General features: G+C 53.0%; 1 protein-coding gene across 3 annotated transcripts; it reads right to left on the bottom strand.

Annotated features, from left to right (window-relative positions):
• Positions 1-1740: 1740 nt before the first annotated feature.
• Positions 1741-18464, bottom strand: CEACAM19 (CEA cell adhesion molecule 19). 3 transcript variants are annotated; one of them, XM_058530983.1, is made up of 8 exons: positions 18164-18464; positions 17192-17560; positions 8146-8296; positions 5558-5641; positions 5141-5187; positions 4075-4160; positions 3459-3512; positions 1741-2672 (listed from the first exon to the last, which is right to left on the bottom strand). In XM_058530983.1, exons 1-8 carry the CDS (start codon positions 18216-18218, stop codon positions 2619-2621), a joined length of 900 nt encoding a protein of 299 aa, XP_058386966.1. In that variant the 5' UTR covers positions 18219-18464; the 3' UTR covers positions 1741-2618. The 3 variants fall into 3 exon arrangements, with proteins under 3 accessions (XP_058386966.1, XP_058386963.1, XP_058386964.1); XM_058530980.1 differs by lacking the exon at positions 3459-3512; XM_058530981.1 differs by lacking the exons at positions 3459-3512; positions 5558-5641.
• Positions 18465-19537: the final 1073 nt, after the last annotated feature.

The raw sequence follows: 19537 nt of genomic DNA, 5'->3' as shown, positions 1-19537 counted from the left end.
TATTAGCATGGTAGGGCTGCCATAACAAAATACCACAGACTGGGGGGCCTAAACAACGAACATCTATTTTCTCACAGTTCTGGAGGCTGGGAGTCCAAGACCAAGGTCTCAGGGGGGTTGGTTTCTCCTGCGGCCTCTCTCCTCAGCTTGCAGACGGCTGCCTCTTCATTGTGTCTTTATATGAGCTTTTCCCCATGCACAAGCATCCCTGGTGCCTCTTCCTCTTCTTCTAAGGACACCAGTCCTATTGGGTTAGGGCCCCGCCTATGACCTCATCTAATCTAATTATCTCTTTAAAGGCCCTACCTCCAAATGTAGTCACATTGGGGATTGGGGCTTCAACATACGAAATTTGGGGGACACAATTCATTCCGTAACAGAGCTGGTATCAAGTGAGCTAGAAGCTATGCAGTCAGTCTCAGAGAGCTCACTCTTGAGAATATTGCCATCTTGGAGGTGAGGGTTGCATGAATTAGGATTTAGAAAGAGCTGGGTGTAACAGAATCCCTACATAACAGTAGCTTAAACCAGAGAGGTAACTATCTAACCTGGCATGGTGGCTCTGTCCACATTGTAGTCCTGGCCCTGTCTCTCTAATTCTGTGCTGCCCTCATCCACGTAATCCCAGATGGCTCCCCCCACCACATCTTTTCTCCAGCCTAAGGGAAGGGCAAATCAGAAGAAGAGGGATCCTTTCCCTTTAAGGGCATGACCTGAGGGTTGTGTATATCACTTCTGCTCATATCCATTGGCCTGGAATTAGTCACATGACCACACCCAGCTGCAAAGGAAGCTGGGAAGTGTAGTTTTTATGCTGGGCAGCCATATGCTTGGTTAAAAATCCTATTACTAAGGAAAAGGAGAGAGGGAGTTGACAAGCAGTCGCTGGTACAGAGGAGAGGAAGGCAGGCACGTGGTCCTCCTCGTCTGGGGTTGGGGTGAACAGAGTCCCCACACCCCGCACCCTAGCAGCCGGTGCTGGGGCTGAGCCCTGGCCATGTGAATGACCTCCTTCAACTTCTCAGCAGGCAGCAGGTCAGAGGCCCAGGCACGGGGCATCCTGAGAGGTCTGGGGATGGAGAAGTCCCCCACAGGGAGTATTTGCATCCTGAATTTCGAGAGAGGCAACTTCCCCTCCTGCAAATTCTTCCTCATCTTCTATAATAATTTCCTGTGGCTGCTGTAACAAATCGTCACAAACTTAGTGGCTTTAAACAACATGAATTTATTCTCTCACAGTGCTGGAGGTCAGAAATCTGAAATGGGTCTCCCCCGGCCCAAATCAAGGTGTCAGAAGTGCTGCATCGCGTTCTGGAGGTTCTAGGGGAGAATCTGCTTTCTTGCCTTTTCCAACTTCTAGAGGCTTCTGCTTGTGGCCCCTTTCCATCTTCCAAGCCAGCAAGGGCCAGTGGAATCTCTCTCACACCAGATCATCTGAGTCTGTGCTGTCTTGGCTTTTGGCCTCTTTCTCCATCTGCCCCCTCCATCTCCCTGACCCCACCTCCCTCCCTTTCCCGTTTCCTTCCTCTGCTCCCACCACTCTGGCCTCCTTGCTGCTCCTTGAACACTCCAGGCACACTCCCACCCCAGGGCCTTTGCACTTGCCATTCCCTCTGCTTGGAATGCTCTCCCTCTAGATCCCCACATGGCTCCCTCCTCTCCTCCTTCAGTCTTGGCTCATTGTCACCTTCTCAGTGAGGCCTCCTCTGCCCTCCCTATCTAAAAACCTCAATCCTCCAACACTCCCCCCCCCTTTATTTCCCCAGTGCACTTATCACCACCCAACACACTGTGTATGTTAGTTATTTATTTTGTTTCCTGACTCTCTCCGCTGCCAGACTGTCCCTTTGGGAGAGCAGGAGTTTATATCTGTTCTGTTCCCTGCCAAAGCCGCAGGATCTGGGACTGTGCACAGCCCACGGCTTCTTTACTGCTGACTGAATGAATAAATTAAGGGGTGGCAGACAGGGCCCACATTTGGGAGCAGGGGTGGGGTGGTAGAGAAGGGACGGATCTGCTCCAGCGGTGAAGGGGTCTGGCAGCCATAGTCACTGGCCAGGATTGTCATCTGGGGCCACAGGCCTGCGAGGCCAGGTCTTCCTGCCACACGCAGCGACCTCTGGGGGCATGTGCAGTGGGGGGCTGCCCTGTGCCCGGGAGAAGGGGCCCTGAGGGCAACTGGCAGAATGGGGGTGGGATGTTGTGGGCTGACAGTCGGGAGCCTAGCCAAGTGGGCTCCTGTGAGGTCAGGCTGGAGGGAGGCCGGAGGCCACTCTCCTCACCTCCAAATATCCGGATGGGGGGCTTTGCAGTGGGAGGAGGCAAGAGCCTGCTTTCCCCAGGCACGCGGCCCAGGCCAGGCTGCTGGCAGGACCAGAATAAAGGGCGGGTCATACACTCAGAGGGTGAGCGAGGAGCTGGGCCCGGAGCAGGGCCCATCACGGTCTCCTGTCCCCCACCCAGGACACGTGCCCAATGCCACGCTGAGTCTTTGGCCGAGTCCGCCTTGTCATGCCCCCAGCCCTGACAGCCTGGTCCTACTGGGTCTCCGGGGCCACTTTTCTGCAGGCGCGAGGCCCCGGGGGGACGGCTGAGGCTTTGCCTGGCCCGGGACCCCTTCAGGGGGTTGGCACCAGCTGGCAGTAAGGGGCAGGGTCGGGGTTCAGCAGCTCCTGGGGGGAAGGAGGGGAAGAGAGAGAGGGATTGTTATTGGGGGCGAGAGTCGGTGGGGAGACAGAGAGGACCCAGGCAGAGACACGGAGAGAAACACACGCAGAGGGGATGGAGGAGAGAGATGGAAGGAGAGAGAGACGTGGACACGGGGAGGTACCGACAAGCCAGAAAAGGGGTGGACACGGAGGGACAGAGATGAAGAGACAGGAGAGACAGAGACACAGAGAGGGAGAGAGAATGAGAGAATGACAGACGGAGAAACAGAGATGTGAAGAGATACAGAGAAAGAGAGAGAGACAGAGAAAAAGACACAGAGAGCCAGAGAGGGAGAGAGACCCCAGAGGGGTAGAGAGACACACACAGAGACGTGAAGACAGAGACAGACAGGGACACTGAGAGGCAGACGGAGATCCAGGGGCAGACAGGAGGGGCAGAGAGGGGCTGAGACCCAGGCCCGGGAATGGGCCCCTGCGGTGGGGTCTGACTCAGGCCCTGACCCGCTGTGTGACCCTGGGCAGGGCCCTTCCCCTCTCTGAGCTTCATTTCCTCCCGTGCAAATGCACAGCCTTGGACTCCTTCTACAGAGAAGGAAACCCCACCCCCAGGAGGGGAGAGGACTTGCCCAGGGTCCCTCAGTGAGGCCGTGAAGTCTTCCCGGGGAGCTGCAGACCCCGAGGGGAGGGGGTTGGTGAGGACAGCCCCGTCCCACCAAGCACAGTGGTCACACCCCCTCCCTCCCCAACTCCATGGGGTCCCTGACACTTCCTCCCCGCCCAGCCCCACACCTGGTAGTGGTGGTTCTCTGGATCCGGTGGCAGGGGCGGGGGCAGGGGTGGGGGCTGCAAGGGAAAATCAGGGGTGAGCCAGGTCCCTGGCTCTCAGCACCCTCCAACCTTTGACCTTTGGTGTCAGGACAGACCTGCATCCCTGACTGTGAGGCCTCTGGGCGAAGGGACTTAAGCTCCCTGCACCTCAGTGTTCTCCTCTGAGAAATGGGCCTGCAGGAGGCACGTCCTGGGGTCTGACAGTCACCCCGTTCATGCTCAGCCTTCCCGTCAACACCTGTGGCTCTAAGCTTTTATTCTTAGCTTCTTAAGTTTCTCTTCTTATTTAATTCTCATTTTTATCAATCTTTCACCTGCCTGTAAAGGGAATGTGGGCTCAGTGTAGAACATGCAGACATGTATAAGACAGAAAATAGGGCCCAGCTGTCCGCCCCCACCTGCTCTTTCTGTTGTGCTGTTTCCTTCCAGATCTTTTCCTGATGGTTTTTAAAATAGGGAGCAACCTAGAGAGTCGGTTCCCAAACTGTGTGACAAGGCGCCCTGGGGTACCGCAGCCACCTCGGAGGGGAGGCCCCGGGGCAGAAGTGGGATTTAGGGCAGACGGCTGGGGGCTCACCATGGCGGCATTCCTGGACGCCGTGTCACTGAGGGGGGACACCAGGCGGACTGGAGATGGCATCACTTCATAGACGTTGTCATCACCTGAAGCAGAGGACCAGGGGAGGAACTGGCTGATAGGTGGCCCACAGACCCACTCTGGCTGCCATCGACATTCGCTTATTCATTCAACTAACATAAGCCTCTTCTCGGCCAGGCTTGTGCTGGGGACACAGCAGTGACTGAGGCAGCGCTGGCCCTGCCCTCCTGGGGCTCCCAGTCTGGGGCGGGAGAGAGACCCGTCCCCAGATAGGGATGACCCAGATGGGCACGGCTGGGGGAGCCCAAAGGGCTCCTGGAGGAATCAGGGAGGGTTTCCTGGAGGAGGGGACATCTGAGACTGGAAAGAGAATTGGGAGGCGTGCAAAGGTGAGAAAGGTGTGTGCAGAGGCCTGGCAGGGAGAGAGCCGGCCGCGTTTGAGGAACTATAATCTGTTGTTTAGTCTGTATATATATCTATATATACAAAAATGTTGTTTCCGAGGGTGGGAGTGTTACATGTGAGAGACGAAGCCAGGAAAGACAGTGGGGGCTAGTCTATGGGGGGCCTTGAGAGCCACGTTAAGGAGCCTGCACTTTGTCCTAAGGGCACTGGGGAGCCATGGAGGGCCCTTGAGCAGAGAAGGGACACTGTCAGAGTTTTGGAAGCACCCTGCCCAGGGATGGGCTGGAGGCCAGCCTGGAGGCTGAGAGTTCGGTGAGGAGCTGTGTGTGGACCCGGGAGAGGGAGCCTGAGGTGGGTTGTAGCCTGTTGGTGGACGAGCCCCCCGGGGTTGGCCGGGTGAGCATGGTGGTGACTGGGGACGGGTGTGCCAGCCACTGAGAAGAGGCGGAAATGCGGGTTTGGGGTGAGCACTGACGTGCCCAGAATCTGTGGGCTGAGACTGGGGAGCCCCAGCGAGGTCTGGGTGGGGCAAGTGATGGAGAAGCCCAGAGTGGGGGGCACAAGGCGGTTTGTGGCTTGTTGGGGGAGAGGAGGGAGCCCCGAGGGGGGCTGGGTAGCAAGACCGGGCCCTGTGGCTTACCAGGGTGACGACTGGGGCCCAGCTCCCGTTTCCCTGTGGTCATCGTCCTGGCGGCAGAGGGAGGGAGCTGACGTTAGGATGGTAAGACCCTCAGGTGGGTGGAGAGAGACCGGAGAAGCCAGAAAGCCCCCCAGGTCCCAGAGAGAGAGAGATCGTCCCTGCTTTCCCATCCCCGCCTTTTCTCCCATAACCCCAGCCACGCAGCCTTGCCTCAGTTTCCCCAGCTGCCACCTTATGCCATTGAGCAAGGTTTCCCTGCTGTTCACACCATCTAGATCCTGCTCTATCCACCCGTTTCATGATTTCCATCATATTTCTCTTTAAATCCGCTCATTTGAATACCCTTATTTAAAAAGGACATGACAAGACTATAGCAAATTCGTTAACTCACTAAATAAATATTTATGGAACACCAACCATGGGCTGAGCACTGTTGAAGGCACTGGGGGCACAGCTGGGAACAAGACCGACGAGGACCCCTGGGCTCCTGGAGCAGATGCTCTAGCGGGGGTAGAGAGAGAGAATTAGAATAAACGATCGAATGTTTATTCGAGCCTCACTGGGAAGGTGACATTCGAGCGAAGGCGAGAAGCAGCCAAGGGCCCAGCTGTGCAGAAATCATGGGAAGAGAGTTCCAGGCAGAGGGAACAGGCTGTGCAAAGGTCCTGAGGCAGGAACAGCAAAGGAATAGCAAGGAGAAGAGTGTGGCTGAGGCAGGGAGTGTGAGGGGGAGACTGGGAAGAGGTGAGGTCAGGGAGGTGGAGGGGGCCGCAGATGGAGCTGGGTCTGGTGTCCATGGTGAGGGATCTGAGCTGACTGATTTTAACATGATCTCTCTGGCTGCTGAGTGGGGAGCAAACTGTGGGGGCAGGAGTGGCAGCAGCTAGACCAGTTGGAAGCTGTTACATTGTAAATGGAGAGAAAACTCCCTATAACTAGACATAAGCAGAAAGTCCCTCCCATATTCAAAGAAAGTCAAACAATGGTTTCAACTTGTAGCTGGATACTGTTGCCGATTTTCTCTTGGTAAAAGTGAGCGCTTATTCAAAAGGCGTTAAAGGCTGACTAGAACCTGATGGAGACCTTCACTTGCCACAATCCGAATAATACAAGGAGAATTGAAAAAAGGAATTTTTTCACCACGTGATTCAAAGCCTTTAGAAACATCATAACCACTAAAGAGTCTTTTTTTTGGGAAATATTTCACACTTATAGAAATGTTGCAAAAATCGTACAAAGAACATCTGTATAATTTTAACTCAGATTGTTTTTATTGCCTATCGTTTTTATTCCGTTTGCTTTATCATTTGCTTGCTCTCTCTTGGTCTCTCTTTCTCCAGTGCGTACGTATTCTTTTTTCCTGAACCATGTAAGGGTGAGTTGTGTGCATCCCACGGCCCTGCACTCCTAAACATTCCCATGTATTTAAATGTTTCCATTTTGTGTTTTTTAACATCTTGGCCCAGACTGCCACGGCAAGTGGCCTCCAGCTCTGCCCGTGCTTTGAGAACCTCTGAGATTCTTTGAGAACCACCAGCTGTTGTGGAAAGAAAGCTCGTCAGAGGGTTAGGACACAGGGAGTCTCATTCTGGTTCTGGAGTTTACAAGCCACTCAGGTCTGAGTTTCTATCCTGGGAACCTATTGCCACTCACGGGCCAATTCTAGGCCGTTTGGCAAATAACTTCCTGTCTCTCAGCCTTAGTTTTTTCTAGAGACTATGGCAAACTGGCGTGAGGGCCAAATCTGCCCCATCACCTCTTTTTGTACCACCTGTGAGCTAAGAAGGACGTCTAGCAGGGATGGCTTATGCGCCTCCACTACCTTTGATATGACAGTGGCAGACATTACTAATCAATCACAGCATCTTTCCCCACTGAACTTGGATGCGACCTCCAACTCCTTTTCCACCAAGCTCTCTTGTGCCTAGAACAGTGCCTGGCACATAGCAGGCCCTCAACAAATATGTGTTGACTGATTTACTGATCAGAATTGGGCTGGGATGTGAAAGTGGTTTGCCACCCCTAAATTAGAACGTATCAGGAGAAAGACAAGTAGAATGGTGAAGGTCAAGAAACCAGGGCACAGGAGTTGAAGGAGGAGACAAGATTGCTTGCTTTCATTTTCCCGGGATGATGGAATGGCAGAAAAATTAGACATCTTATCTGCAACTGGCTCAGAACCAAGGTCGGGAGAGAAAGTGCTGACCAGGCTGATCTCAGGTGAAAGGAATTTTTCATGAGTAGACTGTCCCCTGGGGAAACAGGCCCCCACCTCTGCTCCCATACAGGGGCAGGCATCATCTCCTGGCTTTGCCTGCCCACCATCTACTCCACTTCTTTGGTAATAGCATCTGGCTTTCCTTTGGGGAACTCTTCCCCACTTTCAATCCATTTGGTCATATGTAGCTGAGTCTATTTCCAGCTCCAGGTTGCAGAAATAGCCCAAGTTTTGGCCCATCAGAGCATTCCAGCACTTAGCTACAGTGATTGGTCCATGTAAGGAAATGCGATTTAAGTTAACCCAAGGAAAGGCAGCCCTGGGGCTTTTGTTGGAACTATAGGGAACAAAGTGTGGTCTATCCTCAGCAGTGGCTGTGCTGGTGGGATATAAGCCTGGAGCCACTGGGAGCTATCTTGCCATATCACAAGTGGAGAACCTGCCCAAGAATGAAGCCCACCATAGAGAAAAGCAGAGTTGAGAGGTGTATGGGCGAGTTTCTTGACAAAATTGAGTCCCTGGATCCAGCCATACCTGAAGCTCATGAAGGAAAAAAAAACTTCCTCATTTTTTGTAAGCCAGTTCAAGGGTAGGGTTTATGTCCCTTGCAATGCACAATTCTGTCTGATACAGGATAGAAAGATTCTTTTCACCTCAGGAGTTCCAAGATTTGATGAGATTGTGTATGAGTCGGATGATGTGACTCATGGAAGAATCAATCAAAGGGACCCAAAAGGGGAGGGGAGGAGACAGAAGGGAGGGAGAGAGAGGCCTGGGGCCCCCGTACCTGTGGTTCTGGCCCCTCCAGCCTCTTGTCACCAGGAGATAGGCGATGATGCCAATGAAGAGGGACCCGGTGGCAAGGGATCCAATGATGATGGCGGCCACGATGCCAGCGCTCACAGGCAGCTGTGTAATGGGCAGATCCTGGTGCTTTTCTAAGGAGGATGAGAGAGAGAGAGAGGACCTTGTATGTCTTGGGAGGGCCTCCCCCCAGTTCCCCCCCTGCACCGGTGACTATCCACAGAGCGCCGATGTGTCATTTCATCTTCCCAGCCCAGAACTTTCTTGTGCTTTTCAGATCTGAGTATCCAGCCATCTGGTTGATTCCACTGCTCATCAAACTCAACTCATCCCAGATGGAGCTCCTCAGCTCTCCTCACCTCAAAATCTCTGTCGCCCTAGGATTTCCTACCATCGTCAGCACGTGCAAAACCTACCTCCAGACACGTTCCCCTGCCCCCACCCCGCCAACCTGCTTTTTCTTGCCTCAGTTGATGACACCTTAATCCTTCTAAGGAAAGGATGAGGCTCTGGGCTGTGTTTTGTCAGGGACAGAGCGGACTTGACATGCCAGATTTGGGACGAAACCTACCTGACTTCTGGCCCCCACCACGAGGGCCTCCAGCCTTTCGTCTCAAGCTGGACATCTGTTAGATCCCAGCCCTTCTTGGCCGCTAAGCTTGTAGACTCTGAGGTCAGAATGCTGGGGTTCAAGTCCCTGCTGCCTACTGGCTGTGTGGCCTTAGGCCAATTACTCAATCTCTCTGTGCTTCAGTTTTCCCATCTGTGAAACGAGGGTAATAAGAACACCTACCTCGTAGGGTTCATTGTGAAGATGGAATGAGTCTACACACACACTGTTCTCTCAATTATCCAACAAGGTAGATTCTGCGCCATTTTACAGATGAGGAGACTGAGGCACAGAGAGGTGAAATGACCTCAGCGCAGTGATGGGATCACACCGGGCCACCTGGGCTCTGAATGACCACTCTCTGTGGCTTCTGGAAGAGGCGCCTGAGTCCTGAGAGCCCTTGCAGTGTGGGAATGAGCCATTTCAGGCTCTGTGTGGTGGAGTAAAGACCGTTATTTCCAAATGGACCAGAGTGTCATTTCACATGTATATTTGTGTAATCCGATTAATAAATACTTGCTTATTTCATCCACCTCCCTAAAAGTTTATCTGTTCAAAGTGTCCAAAACCCATTTTAAAATTTAACCTGGGAGGAAGGAGATAACCTGTGTCCACGCTTGTCTGGTACGGGGGCATTTTGCAGACATGCGAACCAAGGCCCAGAGGGGTTGCATCAGGGCGGCGGAAAGAAGACCGTCTCTCTTCCAGACACCATACCAGCAACTTTTGTGCCTTGTAGCTTATGGAATTCCCCCAGCATGCGGGAATTTAACGGCTTCAGCAAGTGACTCAGGAAGTGGGCAAAGCCGAGGCCTGAGTTGGCTGACTCAGGGAGCTGCCCAGTGCCTGTCCTCCCGGAATCTCCCTTCCCCACCATCGTCCAGTCTTCTTACAACATCCAGAACCCCCTCCCCCAGGATCTGCTTGCTCTGGCCCCTGTGGCCCCGGCCCCCCCACCCCCGGCCTCCCCGCCCACGACTCCCTCCCCATTCTCCCGGCCTGCCCGGCCTTTGCCCATGCTGTTCCCTCTGCCCAGCACGCTCTCCACACGCTATAACTCCTGCTCATTTTTCTGTTCCCAGCTCCTTCCAGAAGCCTTCTCTGACAACCCCAGGCCAAAGAGATGGGTGATCCATTTTTCCTTCATAGCTTACTTACTTATGCAATTAGCTGATTAACGTTGGTGGAGGGGACACGGGGGCGCCTCCCCAGCACCTTCCACTTCTGGGCCATTGCGAGGCCTCCAGGGGTTCAGGTGAATGATCCCAGCCCCAGCTCTGGGTGGGGCTCTCATTAGCATATATCAATCAGTATCACCCAGATGCAAGCCAATCAGAGCTCTGCACTCCCTTAGCCTTGCTGATTGGTTCAGGTTGGTCCAATCAGAGTGAAGGGAAGGGGCGTGGTTCAGAGTTAGAGAAAAAGAGATGCCTCGTTCTGGAAGTTGTGGACTGGAGGCGTGAGGACCCTGGAGTCCTTTTGCTGCCATGAAGGCATTATCCATGCTTCATTCTTCCTTGGAAAGAGGACTCTGAGCTTTAGTTGGGCAAAACCGTGCACAAAATAAAGACATTTTCCAGCCTCTTGCGAGGACAGCTCATTCAAACGTGCCTTAAAGCTTCATGTTGATCAAACAAAACACCAACATTGAAACCCTGGGCAATTTCACATACAAAATTCTGTGCCCAAATTTCCCCATTTTATAAGGACACCAGTCATGTTGGATTAGGGTCCACTTTAGTGACCTCATCTTAACTAATTATATGTGCAACTACCCTAGTTCAAATGAGGTCCCATCAGAGGTACAGGGGTTAGGACTCCGTGTATCTTTTTGAGGGGACATCATTGAACACACGCCTGGTTCCTTGCCATCCTGGAGAGTCTTTGAGCTACTCAGGATCCTTTCATCCGTTCCTTTTCTGCTTAAATCAGCCAGAAGCAGTTTCTGCTGCAAGAACTCTGCTGATTTAAGTGATTGTCTTCTTTTTATAACTTGTTACATTTTCTGCTGATTATTATAGAAAGTGAGCTGGTAAAGAGGGTGCCTGTGAATCACTGTATTTTCCAAAGTTTACTGCAGCAGAATCTCCCACCCCACATGCTCTTCTGTGATATGATCTGTCATCCTCCTATTCAGCAGAAGGGTCTAATTCCCCTCCGTTGAATCTGGGCCAACCTTAGTGACTCACTTGTAATCAAAAGAATGCAGCGTAGGTGACACTGTGTGGCTTCCAAGGCTAGGTCAGAAGACGCTGTATAGTTTTTGCCTTGGTCTTTTGGAATACTCGCTCTCCACATGCTCTCCCTCAGAACCCAGCCGCCATGTTGTAAGGAAGCCCAAGCAGTCAATTGGTGGGGCCATGTGACAATGATCAGGTTGACAGCCCCAGCTGAGGGCCCAGCTGACAGCCAGCATGAACCACCAGACATGTGAGTGAAGACACCTCCGGATGATTCCAGGCTCCAGCATTTGAGCCAACCTCAGTCTTCTCTGAGGCCCCAGACAAACCATCCCTGCCATGCCCTGACTTCCTGATCCCAGAAATCATGAACATAATAAGATGGTCGTTGTTTTATACTGCCGAGTTTGTTCCACAGCAAGAAGTAACTAGAACCTAGCCCCACATTCTGTTTCTTCTTCCAGGACTGAAAATTTTCTTTTCAGCTTTTCTCTTCACTGGTCCCTGGGGCCATCTACACTCAGTTCTACCAACAAAGAATCCTCTGGCTCTTCTTCCCTGGACCAGATTTATCCATGCTGATCTTTGATTCGATACCATCATGTCTAAAAAGTGCTCTGAGAGACCATTAAGCAAATGGACAACGGCCAGGCTATATACCAAAATAGAATTCTGACCCGCGACTGCCGCAAGCTGCCTAGGAAACCAACCCTCATATAAACAGCCCAGGAAGCCAGCCTGCTATGGGAAGCCAGACTGCTATTTCTAGTTCAATCCGGGAAGCTAAACAATAATTTTGGTGACAGTCAGCCCCAAATGGCCAGGACTTGGTTAATAACTGACAGCTTCCCTAATTTTTGTCCTGGCTTCTAACTTAGGACCACCCAGAGAAGGCCAAATATGGACCCTCACTAATCACACAGGACGCCCCGCTTCTAGCTGGCCTGCCTGCCCCTTCCCCAATCAGAGCACACCAGAGCCTTCCCCATTTTCCACTATGACTTTCCCCCTCCCTGCCTGCCTTTGCGCCTCTGCGATAGTGGCTGACTCCCTTGCTATAGCGAACTCCGAAGAAACAGCCTTTGCTTTCCTCATTTGGTTGGTCTTTGCTGATTTCCACAGCTTTAAAAGCAGCAGCCTCCCGTGGAGTTGTGAAGCCCGTCCTCATAACGATTCTGTGATGGGAGGTGTCGCTATGGCCCCCATTTTACACACACAGAAATGGAGGCTCTGGGAGGTGTGGCCATTTGACTGAAGGTCATATTGCTGGTAAGTACTAAACCCACGACACCATGTCGTTAGTCCTCGATGGCGGCTGTTCATGATGAGGCAGAATAAAGTCATAGTTAAGGGTGTGGGTTCTGGAGCCAACCAGCCTGGCTTCGAGTCCTGTGTCCGCTGCTCCATAGCTGGGTGTCCTGGACATATTACTTAAGCTCCCTGTGCCTCAGTTTCCCCATCTGTATAGTGGGGATCATCACGCCATGGCTGGGAGCATGCAGAGGATACAAGCGTGTGAAGTGCTCTGCTCATGGTCAGTAAAAGGGAGTCAGGCTCTGTAATTAACCACCCTGAGTGTCGGAGGGCAGAAGGCTTCGAGGAGCCCGTGTGGATTGCTTGAAGGCCCCAAATCGCCACAACTAGATTTACGGGATGACAGACACCAGTTGGAAGTGACTGTGACCCCCATCTGTGCTTATGAGCCCAGTCTCTGTTGCTTACGGGGATGTTGGGCCACTGACTTCCCCTCTCTGAGCCTCAGTTTCCTCATCTGTAAACTGGGGACAGCCAGAGTACCTACATGTCCTGGGCCTTCCTTCTGTTTCCAGGCTGTCCTGTGCCTGCGAATCCTCCGCCCTAGGGGTCCAGCCAGAGACTCGCCTCTTAGCCTCCTTTATAGCAGGGCCCTTTCATGTCACTCAGGACCCCCATCAGATGCACCCATGTGACACTTGCCTTTGGAAGCCAGAGACACAGAGGTGCAGGCACACGCCGGGCCTCTGATGGTGAGGACGTGGTCAACACGCCCACCAACATATAAACTCCACAAGAGCAGAAATCTCTGTAGTTTCCTTCTGTAAACTCGGTGTCTGGCACACAGGAGGTGCTCAATCAATGTTTGTTGAATGAATGAATGAGTGAATGAATGAATGCACCTTTCCAGTGCCCCTCAGGCAGGGGTCTGGGCCCCGTGCTGACACTGTGGGCAATGCTCCCTCCGGCAGGAGAAGTTCCGTGGAGTAACTTATACCCCGTCCCTGATTCCCAGCCTCCCGGAGGTCCCGCGAGCATGCGATACCTTTTATTAAACCCCTTTCTGCACACGCTGGCCGGAGTTAGCTCCTGTTACAGCTGCTAAAGACTCAGCAGATTCCCTCCTGATTGAGAGAGATAAAGCCTATGGCTTACCAGGGACACAGGAAGTGCTCCCCACCATCTCCATCCCCCACCGATGTGAGGGGCTGAGAAAGAGCCGGGTGGCAGAGGGGCCAGGGGCATGGCCTCAGAGCCGGCTGGAGCCTCGGCTCCCCCCTTCCCAGCGGCGTGGTGTGTGGCCCTCTCCCTCTCCAGGCCTCAGTTTGCCCCTCTGTAACATGGGACCATCCCAGGGCCCACCTGCAGGGTTCCTGTGGGGATGGAAGGAGGGGAGGTTGCCACCACGCGTAGCCGGGAGGTGCCTGGCATGTCATAAGTGCTCCCCAGGTGGGAGATGGTGTGACAAAGTCCTAATGTGCGCTACGCACCGCTCCAGGCACCAGGGGATTCACGGTGAACAAAATGATGATAAACATCTATTGTGATTATTACTAGAGATGGCAGGTGCTGAGTCCTCACTCATCTTCCCAGCCCTGATCTCCAGGCCCCAGCTCCCCATCCTGTTTGTCCTACGTGATCCCACCCCCGTGGACGAGGGGTGGACCCTGACTCCCGGGAAGGCAAACCACAGCCGGGCTGGGCCAACCAGATCCTCTCTCTGTCTCTGCCCTCTGCCTGTCTCTCTCTCCAGCTCCGTTTCTTTGGAAGAAGGGATTCAGAATATGCAAAGACGCCTGGGCTGACACCCTGTTTACTGCCCTGGCAGGAGTCCTGGCGGTGGAGAGGAGAATGGAGCCCAGGAGCAGAGAGGAGACCAGAGACGGCGCCCCCTGGAGGAGAAGGGAGCACTTGCCTCCCCGACACCCCTTCCATTTCCCACCAAGCCCCGCTGGCTCCCCACCCGTTCGTTCATTCAGCAGTGTGTCCAGCCTCGCTCTAGGCTGCGAGGAGACAGCCATGAACCCAGGCTTCCCGAAGCTGACATCCCAGGGGCTACGTCTGGGGCTCCACAAGGCGCCCCCCACTTTAAGCCAGTTGGAGAGAGCCTCCATCCTTATGATCTGAGCCGGTGGTGTTGGCCTCCTAGGATGCCCCTCCTTGCTCTCCTGCCTCAGTCATGCTGGCCTCCTGCCAGCTCAGCTCAGGGGGTCCCACGGCTTCCTGCCACAGGCCCTTTGCACAGGCTGAGCCGTCTGTCCGAACACCTCCCAGAGCTCCTTTCCCCTCTGCTTAGAACTGCCAGTCATCATTCAGGCTTTCTTGAAGGGTCGCCTTTCCAGGGCAACCTCCCTGATCCCCTAAATGAATCACCTATTTACAATTTCATAATCCTTGTACTTTCCTTTCCTTCCCAGTACCTGCCACTGTTGACAATGATCTATTTGCGTGCACGATTATTTAGTTAATATCCATCTTCCCCACTGGGCTGTGAGCCCCAGGAAGGCAGAGCCAGGGCTGTGCTCAGTCACCACTGTGTCCCCAGCACTGCCCAGTACAGGCCAGACACAGAAGAGGCCTTCAGGAGGAGGCATTTGGGGAGCGTTTCTGAAAAAATGAGTAAATGAGCAAGTTAGCCTCTGCAGAGGCAGCTCTGTGTCTGATTCAGGTGGCCCTGCGTTCGAATCCTGACTCTGCCACGGATCCCATGATGAGCCACCTGATATTCGAGAGGTGCCTTAAACCACTTGAGCCCCAGGTTCCTCTTGGGTAAAACAGAGATTCAACCCATACTGCGCCCCCTGGCTGGTTACACTGTGAACCAGCTCACTCCCCTGTTTAAAACCCTTTAGTGGCTTCTTGTCAGCCTCTCCACAGCCTACAAGCCTGGCCCCTGGGTGCCTCTCAGACCCCGCCTCCTAATACCCAACTTGCTCACGGCCTGATAGCCAGGGCGTCCTTCTATCTATGCTTTGAACACACCAAGCTAGTCCTGCCTCAGGGCCTTTGCACTTGCTCCTTCCCTCTGCCAAGAGCTCTGTCCCCAGAAATCTGCAGGGCTCCCTTCCTTCTCTGCTCAGATGTCACCTCTTCAGCGAGGCCTCCTCGATGACCTCCTATCTCCAATCAAATCATCCTGTTTACATTTTTTTTTACTGGGCAAGTCATAACCTCTCTGTGCCTCAGTTTCCTCATCTGTAAAATGAATCTAATAAGATACCACCCACCTCCCAGGGCTGCAGTGAGGATTAAGTGAGTTACTATATGTAAAGCTGGCATGTGATAAGCACTGAATAATGTTAGCTGGCACTATTATTGTTACTGTCTCTACCTGAAATACGATCTTAATTTTAATATTTACATGTTCATTATCAGCAGCAGCCCACATCTGAATGAAGGTAGGGAGATTTTTCCGCTTTCTCTGCTTTGAGAGGAAGTGGTTAAGCTCCCAGACTCTGGCATTGTGATTTCATGGCTCAAGCTCTATCTCCTTTCTGTGCCTCAGTTTCCCCATCTGTAAAATGGAGCCCATAATGGCACCTCCTTCATGGAGTTTTTTTTTTGTAAGTTTTCATTCATTGACAGTATTTATTTACTCAACAAGCATTACTTGAGAATATATTGTGTCCTACACACCACGGTGGACGTTGGATGATAAATTAATATTGTTAGTGTGGTCGAGTCGATTCTGATTCCTAGCGACCCTGTGGACAGCAGAGCAGAACCCCACCCGGTCTGTTTGTGTCATCCTCTCCCCTTCCGGTGCTCTATCAGACAATTCATAGGGCTTTCATGGCCAGTTTTTTGGGAAGTGGGTGGCCAGGTCCCTCTTCCTAGTCTGTCTAGTCTGGAAGCTCTGCTGAAACCTGTCCACACGGTGACCCTGCTGGTATTTGAAATCCCGGTGGCAGAGCTTTCAGCATCACAGCAACACGCAGCCGCCACAGTCTGACAACTGACAGACGGGTGATGTGGTTTCCTGACCGGGAAACGAACTCGGGCTGTGGCGGGGAGAGCGCCGAATCTTAACCACCAGACCCTCAGGGCTGGAGATAAAAGGGTGAGTATGATCTATTTCTCTTTTGAGAAATAGAAACACTATCCTAGGGAGACCAACCTGGAACCTGATAAATTAGAACACCTTGTGAAAGCCACAAAGGTGAAGGATGGGCAGAGTCCTACGGGTACAGAGACGCTGAGTGGTCTACCTGGGAGGGCTGAGAAGATGTTATTTCTCCCTCAGCTTTATTGAGACGTAATTAGCGTATAACAGTTCATGGAGTTTTTTTTTTAGAGATACAGATGAGTTAACATAGGGCAGCGGTTCTCAACCAGGGGTGCCATTTGGCAATGCCTCGAGACAGTTTTAGTTGTCGTGACTGGGAGGGATGCTGCTGGCATCTAGTGGGGAGAGGCCAGGGATGCTGCTAAACATCCTACAGTGCATGGGACAGCCTCCTAGTCAAAGAATTAGCCAGTCCAAAATGCTAACAGTGCCCAGGTCAAGAAGTTAGGCTCCAGGGCCAGTGTTCAGAACACTACCCGGTCCAAGAGATGTTGACTATTGCTCTGGTCCACCACCCCATCTCCAGTGCTTTGCCCACAGTGGATTCATCAATAAATACTTGACTTTTGAACATAAAGACTGAGTGATGCAGTGTATCCCTTAGGACCAGGCGTACAGTAGGTGCTCAATAAATGTTTCATTAATTAATGCACGTGAGGAGTAAATGAGACGTTGCCTTCTCTAGGTCTTGGCTCGGTGTCTGGCACAAGGTAGGCATTCAATAGATATCTTACTAGTTAATGCCTGTGAGGAGTAAATGATATCCTCAGGACCAGCACACTGGAAGTCCTCGAGCGATGTGTGTTGAATGAATGAATGCGAGGACCAAACGGGGTGGTGTTTGCACAGGGCCTGGCGTGTTTCGGCTGCTCAGGTTGTATTAGCCTCCCCACTTCCTCCCCCAGCGCCCAGCACTCACCGGCCACCTGGACCTCAGTCTTGGCCCGCATGGTCCAGGCGTGGTTGATGGTGACAGCCACCTGGTAGGTCCCGCTGTCGGCGGGCTGGGCGTGACGCAGCAGCATGGAGCCGTTGGGGAAGCCAACAATGTCTCGCTGCCCCATGGCGCTGCCGTCCCTCTGGGGCCGCTGTAGCTCTGGGAAGTAGGTGAACAGCCTCGTGCTTCCATCGGCCTCCACCCCCAGGTACCAGGTGAAGTCCTCGAAGGTATCTGGGACTCCCTGGACAGACAGGAGAAGGTCCTGGTTCTTTTGAGGGTGCTCTGGAATCTTCTGGATGCGGAGGGCTGCCCAGGAGCCTTGGGGGACCCAGAGGGCCAGGATTGAGGCTGTGAGGAGTTACAGGAGAGGCCTGAGATCAGAGGTGTTGGGTGGGGACCACAGCGTTCTCCTCCCTATAGGTCCTCACCTGGGGGCCAGGACTCTGAGTGCTGCTCATTGGAAATAGTGCAGGGATTGATCAGTGATGTCTGCTCTGGGTGCAGGAGAGGGAACCCAGACACAGATGCCCTAGATTTGCCATCCCATTGGTCCAGAATTTTTTTCTGCCCTGAGATGCTGTGTGGCCTGCCTCTAAATACATGGACTCTCTGAATTCATTCATTCATTCATAACCAATACTTATGTTCATATATATTATTTATGCTATAATACCAATTATATTTATGATATGTCTAAAATTTCCTAAATATCTAGGCACTGAAAATACAGCAGGGAGTTAAATACAAATAAATTCCTGCCCTCATGGTCCTGACATTCTAGAACATTCCATAGATAAAACAAGGATGGCGTTGTGATTCTACTGCCTCCCCATCTTCCTCTAATAATTTTATCTTTCCTGACAATCTTTCCCTTCTTCCAAGAGGAAATCTCAGTCCCTGGGATAAGTCCCACCTTCTGCTCTCAGCCCCGGTGCTACGTTTACTCCTTACCTGAGAGCAGGAGGCCCTTTGAGAAATGGCACTGGGCCCCTGGGGGAGTCTCCATCTTGGCGTCCTGTGGAGACGCCAGGGGGCCACCTGCTGGACACCGAGGGGGCCGGAGGGCTGGGCCCTGGCTGTGTGAAGTGGACCAGCTCAGTGGGGATCCCGGGGGTGCCTCTGAGACATGGCTGAGGCCGGCTGAGCCCCAGCACCTCCTTTCCTTAGGTTCTGAGACTTCCCCTGAGCTCCCTGGACGGACGCGCAGACACTGGCTGGACCAGTTTTCCAGGGTGACTGCGGAACATCCTGGGGCTTACTGGCTCCTCCTGTGACCCCCTTCAATCTCCTCTTCCTACTCAGAGTGACTGTCGTAGCAACAGTCACGGTGCCTCTGGTTGAGCAATGCCCCCAGGGCGGGCAGGCTCCTACAGGAAGGTCTGACGCATACCACCTCATGCAACGTCCACCATGCGTAACTGTTCCCATTTCACAGACAGGAAACTGAGGCTCAAGGAAAGAGGCAGTAGACGGAGATAGGATTTGACCTGTGGCTGGCTCACTCTGAAGCTCTTAGCATAGTTTTTCAAAAGCATCCATCCATCCATTCATTCATTCCAACACACACTCCTTATGGCCAGCCCCGTGCTGGGGACACAGTGGTGGTTGAGACAGCTCCTGCTCTGCCCTCAGTCCACAGTGGGGCTCACACTTCTGCGTGTGCGTGTAGGACAGACCCATGCCCAGATAATGATGATCCAGAGTCACCAGCGCTGGGATGGAGGAACCCAGGTGGCCGGGAGAGCCCGAGGGGATGCTTCACTCAGCTTGAGGGGCGGGGAGGGCTTCCTGGAGGAGGAGTAGGAATGAGACAGATGGTGGGGTGGGGTGGGGTGAGGTGTACTGGGGCAGTGTAAACAGCACATGCAAAGGCATGAGGCTGGCAGCCGTCAAGGGGCATTGAGGAAGCTGCAAAATCCTGGCCGAGTTGGGGCTGAGTGGGAGGGAGTGTTCCGGGGGGGGGGGGAGGCTGGAGAAGTAGGAGGGAGCAACCGTGGTTTTGAGCTCTGTTGGGAGAGGGCCTGGAGGATGGAGGGTCCAGGGTTTTGCCAGTACTGCAGCCACTAATCACACATGGCTATTGAAATATAAATTTAAATTCATTAAAATTCAATGCCTTAAAAAAACTTAGCTCCTCGAACTAGCCACTTCCAAGTGCTCAACAGCCCCATGTGACCAGTGGCGATCACCTTTGACGCTGCGGCTATAGAACATTCCCATCACATCACAGAAAGCTCTACTGGACAGCGCTGGTCTAGGCACCTGAGGGGGGCAGCGCCAGGTGGGGTTTACGGATCTGCAGGAGGAGAGAACACCGAGAATAGT

The sequence above is a fragment of the Diceros bicornis genome, chromosome 34 (assembly GCF_020826845.1).
Source record: "Diceros bicornis minor isolate mBicDic1 chromosome 34, mDicBic1.mat.cur, whole genome shotgun sequence".
NCBI classification, from domain to species: domain Eukaryota; kingdom Metazoa; phylum Chordata; class Mammalia; order Perissodactyla; family Rhinocerotidae; genus Diceros; species Diceros bicornis.
This window is presented reverse-complemented; position numbering and strand designations above follow the sequence as displayed.